Source organism: Sceloporus occidentalis, unplaced genomic scaffold (genome assembly GCF_023333645.1).
Source record: "Sceloporus occidentalis isolate IW3139 unplaced genomic scaffold, rSceOcc1.0.p SCAF_6, whole genome shotgun sequence".
In the NCBI taxonomy this organism is placed as follows: Eukaryota; Metazoa; Chordata; class Lepidosauria; order Squamata; family Phrynosomatidae; genus Sceloporus; species Sceloporus occidentalis.
In genome coordinates, this window is record NW_028316986.1 from 88,770,077 (window position 1) to 88,782,538 (window position 12,462).

Genomic DNA, 12,462 nt, shown 5'->3' on the forward strand with positions numbered 1-12,462 from the left:
TCTTTCTTACCTCCTCAACCTACTCCAAAATGCATAGCTCTCATCTATGTAAAGGGAAGAAATCAATGGGTAGTTCTACAGGAGGGATTGCTTTGTCTGCCTACCTACAAGGAAGCTATTTTGGTTCTAAACTGGTACCCATTGTCATTAAGGCACTGGATGAACAAACTGAAACTTAATCCAGCTAAGATGGAGGAGCCCCTGGTCAGTCAAAAAGCAGATCAGGGAATGGGATTCATCTTGTGCTGGATGGGGTTGTACTCCACCTGAATATCCCATTTGACAGCTTAAGTGTACCCCTGGAATCAATCCTGAGCCTGAAAGCTATGGTTTCATGGCCAGGAGTATATTTGCACAGTTAGGCGTATGTGTCAGATACACTCATTCCTTGAAACACTGGGTCTGGCCACAGTGACACATGCCTTAGTTACATCCTGTTTGGATTACTGTAATGCACTCCACACAGGGCTGCTTTTGAAGAATGCTGGTCTAAAGAGCTACAGCCAGAGTGCTCACTGAGGCTTCTTACAGGCTCCATGCAACTCCTCTGCTCCAAAAGCTCCACTGGCTATCAGTCTGTTTCTAGACAAAATTCAGGGTTCTGGTTATGATTTATAAAGCCCCATACAGCTTAAGTCCAGGGTATTTGACAGACTGTATCTCTACATATGGGTACACCTGTGTTTTGAGAACTTCTGAGGAGACTCTTCTCTCAGTTCCACCATCTTCACAGGTATGTCTGGTGAAAACACAGGAGAAGATCTTCTTAGTGGCTGCCTCCAGGCTCTGGAACTCCCTTCTATTTTCCTATTTCCTTGTACAGGGTCTGTGAACCAGTAAAAACTTTTTCCCCCAACAGGGATTTGAAGATTGGTTGTTCATGGGAATTAATAATTTGCTGTATTGTCTATATTTTGTTGTTTTTCTTTTTAGTAAACATTCTTTTAAATCTATGGATAGCTTAGTTATATTTTAACTTTTTATGATGTGTACTATTCACTGCATTTGTTTCAACATTTAACAACAACAACAACAACAACAATAACAATAACCACAGGGAAATAAAACCAAAAGCAACACAGTCTGACACTTTGTTCTGTACCAGTGCACACTAAGTTATACGAAGTTACACTAAGCAGAAGGGATTTTTGACACTGGTGTTGACATGGCTTTATGAAGAACCTCTTCAGAGCATATGGGAGAGTCTTGCTAAATATCCTAAGGGCACAGTTTTGTATATAAAACAGTTTACCACATAAATGTGCACAACTAATTAGTAGTGTATGAGAACAGCTTGTTTCAGAAGTATGATTAACTAAGCATATAAAATCAGTTTCAATCTGAGCAAGCAAGTGTACTGAAACATTTGGACCTTTGGGTGATGCAATAATACACTCTAAAATGGATTATCATTAGAAATTCTTTTATCATTTAAAGCTTGTCACTGAGATACTGTGGTGACTAAACAAATAAAATATGCTAATTTTGAAAAAATCCTCCCCTCCAATCTGGGAATGCACATGAAAACATCTTTGTCAGAATGAAAATTCTTTCTGGAGTTTACAGGAAAAATTGATGAGAAAATGCAAGATTTATTCTGGCAGCACACTTACAGATGTTTCCTAAAATGTTCACAATAGTTTAGATTTCAAATGTAAATTTTGCCACACAAACTCCTTTTGTGGAAAAATCTAACATGCCAACCTCCCCCGTTCCACAGAATTCATTTATAAGACTGGGACACTGAATGCAGAATATTTAAATTGTAACTCAAAATTACTGGTTTAGTTAACCCTAGTCTAGTTAAGGAAAGATGCTTAATTAATAGTATTCCATAAGGTATATTTTCAAAAAGATAGGGAATTTTTAAAATACTGATTTTGAAGCAAATGATCTGGTCACAAACCTGAACAAAAAGTTGAGGCAAAATTCTGTAGGGCCAAATCAACGTCTTCTACTTTTGGAAGTGCTATAAGTCGAGGGAGAAGAGTTTCAAGGGACTGGATAAACAGTCTGGCACTGTGCTGATCAGCTTCTTGGTTTTTCAGCAGCTTCAAGGAAAGGCCTGCAGTCCGTAAAGACTTGTGACCAAGGCAGTCTCTTGGTGTCTGTTCTTCATCAGCCAAGGAGCAGTTATCTGAACCTATGTCTGAAACATCTGACCTTCCAGAATCTTTCTCTGCTGCCATGGAATATTGATCACATGAGTCAAATTCAGTCCTTGAAAGATCCTGGTCATCAATACTGAAATTACTCTCACTGTACCTGGATCCACATGAACGTGCTCGGCAATCAACTGAAAGGAAATTAGTTATATCTGGGTAAACCATTGTATGGCTCCGCTGGACAACATCAGGTTGGTCAATAGTTTCTGATTCTGGGTCTTTGTAATGAATTTCTCTCCCTGTGTGTCCAGCTGGTGATTGCAGGGAATTTTTACGAATGTCAGAATGCTCTTCTGGAGTGGTTTGTCCCAAATCTCCTTCTAGCGTTGTCTGACCCGTGTCCGTGGTGACACTAATGCTAATATCAGGACTTTTTTCATTGCCTGCATCCCAGGGTGTCTGTTCAGAGGACAGAATACGTCTTTGCCACCTAAAATCAGCATCATTGATCTCCATGGAATCCCGACTTGTCTCAGCCCCATCCTTTAACTCATCCAAGCGTCGGATAAGCAGATGGACCTGCTCCTCATCCAGGCCTTTCCCTTGACTTAGCTCATCTAATGTCCCAAGCAGGGCACAGACACAAGAAACGGAGGCATAGCATGCTTCAATCCCACCTTTAATGCAAGCTTCTGTCATCCCATCCAGAATACTACAATAAAAAACATCAAGCCACACTTTACTTCTTTTTTTGGACAGAGAGTATATCCAATCTTGCCTCAATATAATTAACAAAAGAAGAAGCAGACAAGTCTTCTTCATAAAAATGAGACCTGCTCATTTGGGGATTAATTTTTTTCTAGCTCAAATGCTCGTGTATTTTTACATTTAAGAACAAACCAAGGATATCCAGTTTAAGTCTATAATACATTTTACCAATGTCTTATTATTCTACTATATACTTAAGATTTCTCTCTGCTGGCTCACTGATAATGAGGAAGGTTATATATATGCCAATCTGAACTACATTAACTTCATTGCATCCAGGATATTTTTAAAGAATGATGATAACAAGAAGAAAATATGACTACTTTGATGGTCTCTAAACAATAATGGACAAAGGGAACATTAAAAATATTCATGGCTAACATAAATAAATGGATCATACAGTTTGAGAAGATCCAGATGGGACTTCCTTTTTGAAATGGACCTCTTTCTGGATTCTGGTTCAGTGGAGCAGGGGCCAGCCAAATCACAGAGTCGTCGAGGACTGCCAAGTATCTAAACAGAATACAGTTCAACTTTGTATGAATGAAGAAAAGCTTTATGTAGTTCAAATACATACAGCACAGTGGGCCTTCCACATTCACTGGGGTTAGGAGAACAAGACCCCCATGAAAGTGGAAAAACGAAAAAAAAACCACTTTTTTTTTTCACCTGAGGAAACACCTCTAGCAATCTCTAGGTCTTCCAGCACAACTCTATGGCCAGACGTTGATCACAGAATAATGCTGGAGGACCTAGAGCTTCCCAGACAAGCACTTTCTTTAAAAAATATCTAGGTCCTCTAGTGTGACTAGCACTAGAGCCATGCTGGAGGACCTAGAGATTCAAAGGGAGAACATATTAATCAAATCTACAAAAGTCAAAGCCGCAAATGTGGAGGGCCAACTGCATTCTGGAAACTTTATTACATCAGTAGGATGATCGGGTCAAGGGCTCAAAGTGAGCTAACTGTATGTGCCTTATGAAGCAAAACAGATACTGATGGATTCTACATTTTAACTGCAAGATTACAGAAGCTTTAAGGTACATTGGAGCTTCAGGGGATGATGTAGTGGTTAGAGTCTACATCTTTGGAGACAGGGATTTAGATTCCCATTACCTTTTATTTTTTAAAATAAAAAAAATAGAAAAAACAATTTCAATAATGCTCTTATATTGTGTATTGTTTAATATTGTTTTTGAGGACTGGGATGGGGGCTGAGAATGGGGATTTTCTATTGTACCTGTTTTGCCATGTTAATTGCTATGCATTTTTATTGTTATTTTTATTGATGTTGTGAATTGCCATGTACTTTTTGCTATTTATTGCTATTGTGATTTGCTATGTTATTTGTTATGTATTTTCTTTACTGTAAAGTCGAAGGCTTTCATGGCCGGCATCCATAGTTTTTTGTGGGTTTTTCGGGCTATGTGGCCATGTTCCAGAAAAGTTTCTTCCTGACATTTCGCCAGCATCTGTGGCTGGCATCTTCAGAGATGCACCCCTAGTTGCACTCTGAAGATGCCAGCCAGAGATGCTGGCGAAACGTCAGGAAGAAACATTTCTGGAACATGGCCACATATTCCGAAAAATGCACAAAAATCTATTTTCTTTACTGTTGTAATCTGCCTTGATTCTTCGTGATTGGGCGGGCTATAACTAAATCATTGTTGTTGTTGTTGTTAGAAGCCTCTCTCCTATGAGTTCACCTCTTTCATGATCTTGATAGCTTCCACTCTGTGCTGAGGTGGGGGATACAGAAGCATCCGATGGTAAAGAGACTGCAAGACAGGCTTCATGGACTCTACTGATCCCACTAATCGCACAAGTTCTGCTGCAATGTAGTAGATGGTCCGGGCCACAGGACTGCTAAGGGCAGGTGCTGTTGAAGAGCAACCAGATCCTCGGCCATGATCAGAGACCCCCAAGGAAGGTGCATCCGCCTCATGGCCACTGCTGCTGTGAGCAGAGGTGATGGTTTTATCATGAACTGGATTTCCCAAGATTACTATGAGGGCTGGGCACAATTGCTTCCTGTAAAATAGAAATAAATAATGGTATAAGCAAATAGGCAACAAGGGTTAAAAAAATCAATTTGCTCTTTGTAAATTGGAAAACATAACAATAGTTAAATACATGAAAACATAGAATTCAAAGACATAGCTATGTTAGTTTGTAAAACCAGCATGTACAAGGTTCTTGTAGCACCTTTGAGACTAACTGAAAGAAAGAAGGTAGCATGAGCTTTTGTAGACTTGAGCCTGCTTGCTCAGATGCATGTTTTAATGAAAACAGTTAAATATGGAGCTGGAAAGAATATTATTCATTTCCCAGTTGAAAAACTGGCTTCCCGAGAGTCAGGAATCCCCATCTGGAAAAATAATATGGGGCATTTTGCACAAACCCCCCCACCCACCTATTTTTCTGCTTAGAAAAGACCCCAGGAACACTTCAAGATGCTTGAACTTAAGAAGATTACTGTACATGTATGTTCTTTCTCTCACAGCTGGGAGAACACTACAGTGATTTTTTAAATCCCTAAAAGTGAGGGTGAGGAAGTCAAAGATTTACACCCCTAGTTGCATAGATATTTGTATAGCACTATGGCCCAAGCTGAGTGTCACACTGGTGGCTGGTCAGTAGTAGAAAAATCTTTTCTTCTCTTTCCATGTAGTCTTGATTAACACTGGAAAACATGTTCCTGAGGGTTTCCTAGCCTTCCGAAGAAAGTTTAGGTGTCCCTATACAGAGACTGAAGACTATGGCCTCTACCAGATTAGTCTAAGGAAGTGCAAATTCCAGCAAAATAGGCCCCATAGGTTTTGCTGGGGTTTGCCAGTGTCTTCTCTTTGTCCACTCGTTCTGCTCTTTTGGAATGTGTGTGTTGAGAAAACTTTAAGGGAAATAAAAAAGAAAAGAAAAGAAAGGTTTTCTTTGAATATGTCTCAGAATGAAAAAGAAACCCACTTGAGAATGGAAATAAAATGTCACAGTTGTTGGTGGGACTTGCCATTAAATAGTCCAGGTCACCACTAATGTCCTTTGGATATTTACCCTCCTTCTCAAACTGCACTAACAAATATTGCCAGCTCACAAAACTTTTGCTCAGAGGAACTCTACAGCATTAGTCTTTCAGTTACTAATTCTTAACTGGCATATATATTTTTGGCATTGTTTTTGTTTGTATTCCTGAAACAATATTTTAATATACAAGCAGAAAGTGTACCTGCTGACTCCTAATCTCATCAGCAAACAAATCCCTGAGAATGGAAGCCAGGGACTCTTGGGCATGAAGCAGTTTCATAGCCTGGCAGATCAAATTCCACAAAGAATGAAACCTTTTCCCATTAAAAATACTGCAGTGGGCATAAATTCTTACAGCTTTGTTCAAATGCAAAGGGTTAAGCATGTTTATGATCACAGTAGATCTACTTACCATATGAGGTCAGTGAATCCTTTATGGTGGCGCATGCTAGGAGAGGAACTGGTCAGCATTGAGAGAATGCATTCCAGGTAAAGAAGTTGCAGCTGCTGATTCTCACTGGCAAATGGAAACAAAATTTACAATGCTTTATTGTTCATTCCGAAAGGAGGTAATAAAAAAAGACACACACTTATTTTTTCTCTTTTATAGGTAAATGTAAAATAATGGTTCTATATGAAGAAAAGGAAAAGTGGTTGAATGAAATGATTCAGAATCTATTTCCACCTAAAAGGAAGGATGAATTTGCTGTGAACATGGAGGTAAGAGGAATATGGCATATCTTGCTCCTAAAATCTGAATTTATGTCAGGCACTCTGAACACTTCACTTCATTAAAAGGAGTAGGTTCTTGCAAATGGCTGCCACTGATTTCAGCAGGAGGGAGTTAAGCATTTGCCTACCCCACTGATAGTATCCCCTTTAGAATCATAGAATCATAGAGTTGGAAGAGACCGCTAGGGCCATCCAGTCCAACCCCCTGCCATGCAGGAAATCTAAATCAAAGCATCCCCGACAGATGGCCATCCAGCCTCTGTTTAAAGACCTCCAAGGAAGGAGACTCCACTACACTCCGAGGGAGTTTGTTCCACTGTCGAACAGCCCTTACTGTCAGGAAGTTCCTCCTAATGTTGAGGCAGAATATCTTTTCCTGCAGCTTGCATCCATTGTTCCGTGTTCTATGTTTTATATTTCTATATATATTCTGATGTTGATGGCTTGTTGGCTGAAATAAATTACTGATTGATTGTTCCGTGTTCTAGTCTCTGGAGCAGCAGAAAACAAGTTTGCTCCCTCCTCAACATGACATCTCTTCAAATATTTAAACAGGGCTATCATGTCACCTCTTAACCTTCTCTTCTCCAGGCTAAACATCCCCAGCTCCCTAAGTCTTTCCTCATAGGGCATGGTTTCCAGACCCTTCACCATTTTAGTCGCCCTCCTTTGGACACGCTCCAGTTTCTCAATGTCCTTTTTTAATTGTGGTGCCCAGAACTGGACACAATATTCCACTTGGAGCAGAATAAAGTGGGACTATTACTTCCCTTGATCTAGACCAGGGGTAGGCAACCTTTTTGAGACGGAGGCCAGGTTGCTGTCCCTCAGACAACTGGGGTGCTGAAGCCAAAAAAGAAATAATTAAATAATATAGGACATTTTCAAATGTAGGACACATTTTAAAAAATGGAGGACATGCAAAAAATTGATGAATTTAAAAAAAGTTAATATAAATGCATGTTTGTTAGGCATGATCAAAATGGAGGACATTTGGGCCTCAGAAGCTGGCTGATATCAATATCACCATCACCATCACCATCACCATCACTATCATTGTTAAAACAAAGCAGACCTGTAGAAATGGAATGGAAATCCTCCTCCTCCTCTTCTTCTTCATCCTCCTCCTTCTCCTTCCTCCCTCCCTCCTTCTTCTTCCTCCTCCTCTTCCTCCTTCCTCCTCCCTCCCTCCCTCCCTCCTCCTCCTCCTCTTCCCCCACCCCCTTTCTTCTCTGCCCGCGGCTGTCTGGCAGCCGCAGGAAGGGAGGGAGGGAAGGAGGAGGAGGACCTCCGCCCCCTTCCTGCCCTGCCTGGAGAGGAACAGGCAGGGCCAAGGAGCCTTGCTGAAGCAGAGCTCCTTGGCCCTGCCTGTCCGCCAGCTAAGGGGACCAGGCAGGGCCAAGGAGCCTTGCTCCAGCGGAGCTCCTGGGCCCCGCCCGCCAGCGGAAGGGACCAGGCAGGGCCAAGGAGCCTCCCCAGTCCTGCCGCCGATTGCCACCGGTGCAGGGACTTTGGCAATCGGCGGAAGGACCAGGCTCGGGCCGGTCCCAAGGCCTCACCGGGCCAGATGTGGCCCGCGGGCCGGGGGTTGCTGACCCCTGATCTAGACACTATACTTCTATTGATGCAGCCTAGAATCACACTGGCCTTGTTAGCTGCCGCATCACACTGTTGACTCATGTTCAACTTGTGGTCTACTTGGACTCCTAGATCCCTTTCACATGTAGTTTCATTCAGCCAAGTGTTCCCCCATCCTATATCTGTGCATTTCATTTTTCCACCCTAAGTGCAGTACCTTACATTTCTCCATGTTGAATTTCACTTTGTTAGCTTTAGCCCATTTTTCTAGTCTGTTCAGGTCATTTTGAATCTTGAGCCTGTCCTCTGGGGTATTAGCTACTCCTCCTAATTTGGTGTCATCTGCAAATTTGATAAGTATGCCCCCACTGTCTTCCAAGTCATTGATAAAGATGTTGAATAGCACTGGGCCCAGGACAGAACCCCGTGGGACCCCACTGGTCATTTCTCTCCAGGATGAAAAGGAGCCATTGTTGAGCACCCTTTGGGTTCGGCCAGTCAACCAATTACAAATCCAAGTAACAGTTGCTTTGTCTAGCCCACATTCTACAAGCTTGTTTGCAAGAATATCATGGGGAACTTTGTCAAAGGCCTTACTGAAATCAAGATATACTATATCCACAGCATTCCCTTCATCTAACAAGCTAGTAATTTTATAAAAAAAAGAGATCAGGTTTGTTTGGCATGACTTCCTTCTCTGAAACCCGTGTTGTTTCCCTCCCCTTTAATTTTTATCCAGATGCTCTTTTAGTATTCCTGACCATGGGATCACCCCCATGCTTGTGTTAATAACAACAAACTGTTAGAAACATATATTATTATTCAGTATTAATAATCATACTGAACGACTACACTAACAATCCTTGTTACAGTAATTAAGAAGGCACACAGATGTAAAACATATATAAACCCTGCTACTGCTAACAAACCCCTTAAATTCAAAATACAGAAAGATACCATTTGCATGTAATTACAGCTGTACAAGTAATAATGGTCCCTAAACTTAATAAAGAATAAACTGTTAGTGATAATTACTGGGAATAGTAAACATCTGCTTTTCAATACACATAAGCTATAGTTACCAAATTCACTCCTCAATTAATTTTTCCATGATGTTCTCCATGTATTGTGGCACAGCACACCAAGAACTAATTGGCTTAAATGTGCTCTAATTGCAAGCAGACTGTGTAACAATCAAGGCAGAAAGAAAGTACATATAGCCAGTTTAGCATTGTCCCATCACAAAAGGAGAAGATTAACTTGATAAGGATTTCTTTAACAGAGGAATTGGTGGTGCGGAGTAGAAGTAAGGTAATTGCTGCAGGCCATTCTCTTCAAGAGCTAGTGTAGTGTAGCAGAAACACGGTTTGAATCCTGGCTCAGCCATGGAAACCCACTGGGTGATCTTGGCAAGTCACACTCTCTGTGTCTTAGTGGATTGTGTATTGTGTGCCTTCAAGTCATTTACAACTTATGGTGACCCTAAGGTGACCCTGTCATGTTATTTTCTTGGCAATATTTGTTCAGAGAAGGTTTGCCATTGCCTGCCCCCAAGACTGAGAGCAGGTGGCTTGCCCAAGGTCAGCCAGTGGATTTCATGACCGAGTGGGAATTGAATCCTGGTCTCCTGGTCTCCAGAGTCGTAGTCCAATGCTCAAACCACTACACCACAAAGGCAAAGGAAAACCCCATGTGAAGAAATCTAGCAAGGAAAATCCTGTGAAAGGGTCACTTTTGGGTTGCCATTAAGTCAGAAATGACTTGAAGACACACAACAACAAATTCTTTTCATAATCAACCTGCCAGATTAACAGAAGTAAACACGAAGAAAAATAAAACTCCACCACGGAGATGCAGGAACAATCCCTGTTGTTGCTACTATTAGAAGCAAGTTTAGAAATGTGTAACTATAACTTCTAATCCCTGCTCAAGCAAAAAACCCACAGAGTGACCCTGGGCAAGTCACATTCTTTCATCCTCAGAAGATGGCAAAACACCCTTTTAAGAAACTTGCCAAGGAAACCCTACGATAGGCACCTTAGGGTCGCCATAAGTCAAAAATGACTTGCAGGCACACAGCAGCAACAACAGCAACCAAAAAAAGAAAAAAGAAAAAAAGAAAAAAAAAGAAAAACCCCACCTTCTAATACTCATATATTTGCATGTAGCAAACCAATTTTTGTGGCTGCTGCTTGTCCTCCTCGTTCTCGTCGTCCTTCTCTTTCTTCTTAGCTGAAATCCTGTTGTTCAGTTACAATTGCAGTTCAGTTGTGAATACTTGTGATTTTTTTGTTTTCATAATCCCGACATAGCCCCTAGTTTAGGGCCACACTGGGTCTGTGAAAATCCCATAATCTCTACTATGATTGACTGGGGTCTGTACCCCTGTCAACTGGAAAGCAGCTGATTGACACTTCCACCCCCACCCCCACACGAGTGATCTCTGGCATGACATGAATTGCAACAGGAGTCTGCTTGTGCCTGCCACATCAGAGGTCACTCACAGGAGGGGGAGTGATTCATAAGTCTGCAGCTAGAAAATAATTTTTTCCTTGTTATTATGGTTAACTGCCATCAAGTCAACTTCACCTTATGGCAGCCCCATGAATGACAGCCCTCTAAGTTACCTTATCATCCAGATCTATGGTACCGCAGGCTTAGAGCTGTGGCTTCCTTCATTGAGTATCTACCTGTATGCTTATTATTACTATCATTACTAATATTGTTCATGTTTTGGACTCAATGTGGCTTACAACAGTTAGCTATAACATAGTTTCAGCATAGTTAAAAAAATTGATAGTATACAAAAGTTAAAAAGCACTTAAACTATCAAAATTTTAAAAACAATTAAAAACATAAACCATTAAAAATAAAAGTCTAGTTCTCTAGTACATTATACAAAATCATGGGAAATTTGCATGAATTGCTAGTTTTGAATTGGAAAGTTACGCAGAGTCCAAAATGAGATGAAGTAGCCTAGGCAATGAAAAGTGCTCAGGATTAAGAAATCTAGCTATAATATTAATTATTATATTATTTTAATAATATTGTCTGTGTTTCTCCTAGCAACTCTTTATATGAACAGAAATACAAATCTGTCAATTTAAACAAAAAACAGGATTACTAGAATTCTTAATCAGACACATGATGCAGCCGCAGTAGCTCATGGCTCCCAAATCAGCTCTAGGTTCTATGCCAAACTTTACAGGAGCAAGTGATAACTCCTTTAAGGGTTGTACTAAAACCTGGAGTTGATTCACTGCACCCACTGACATGGAGGCCACCAGTTATCACTGGATATCACAATATAATACTCTAGAGAGGGATCCTAGCTAGGCATGATGGTGCACTCCCCAGTATTTCCATTTTATGGTCAGAAAATTTCAACTCACCTGATAACTGTCTGAAGCTTTTCACAGAGAACAGTGAAGACAGAGACAACATCATCACAAAGGGACTCTGTTGTTGTATCTTTAGAAGGGAAAAAAGGGTACAGGTTAGCAGCAAAATGCATGCATTATGTCAACTGCACAAAAAGGTACTTATTTGCAGATGCATTCCCCAACAGTCTGTGACTGTGGACTTGATGCAAAAAATACTGTGGCAACCTGGGATATAGAATTGCAAGTGATGTGCATGTTATTTCTTTCTCTTGGTGCATATCTCAGCCAGAATTCATTACAGAATTCACTAAAACCTAGAGTTGTGCATTCAGGTTTGTACTCATGCTAAATATTCTCCAGTGTAGAGATTGTGAATGTCCTCTAATCCTCACTTACCTGGTACAGTATCAACCACTACAATTGACTGAGGCTATTCTTCTGTTGATTGAAAAGCAGCTGACCAGTGTTTCCACAACCCCTCCCCATAAACATTCTGGTACAAGCAGGAATTGCAACAGGAACCCTGTTTCTGATACACTGGAGATTGTACATGGGAGAGGGTGAAAATGCCAGTTAGCTGCTTCCCAATTGCCAGAGGAACACATTTATGCTGATAGCAGCAGCTGCTGCTTGAAAAGTCAGTATTGGGAGGCTGGAGGACACTACATAGCTGTATAACTAAGGTAGTTATGTAGCTAAGTAGGCAATTCTGGCTCTCCTCATTTCCCAGTCAGGACTTTGGCCCAAAACCAAGGATGCAGTTTTAAATTATCAAAAGGGATAGGGCCATGAGGCCATGAGGTAGAATGGGTCATGTTATATGGCTCTCTATACAAATTCCCCATGTAGAACATGCCAATAGAGGAAGGAATGG

The 12,462-nt window shown here is 41.0% G+C and overlaps 1 protein-coding gene across 2 annotated transcripts in view; it reads right to left on the bottom strand.

The window, feature by feature from the left end:
* The window catches only part of ARFGEF3 (ARFGEF family member 3), an 89,015-nt gene that overhangs the window by 39,686 nt on the left and 36,867 nt on the right, over nt 1–12,462 (bottom strand). For both annotated transcript variants that reach the window (XM_089530288.1, XM_089530289.1), the window contains 5 exons: nt 11,598–11,676; nt 6,308–6,412; nt 4,581–4,905; nt 3,274–3,386; nt 1,907–2,817 (listed from right to left, as the gene is read on the bottom strand). In XM_089530288.1, coding sequence (XP_089386414.1) covers nt 1,907–2,817; nt 3,274–3,386; nt 4,581–4,905; nt 6,308–6,412; nt 11,598–11,676 — 1,533 coding nt within the window. The remainder of the gene's footprint in view (nt 1–1,906; nt 2,818–3,273; nt 3,387–4,580; nt 4,906–6,307; nt 6,413–11,597; nt 11,677–12,462) is intronic.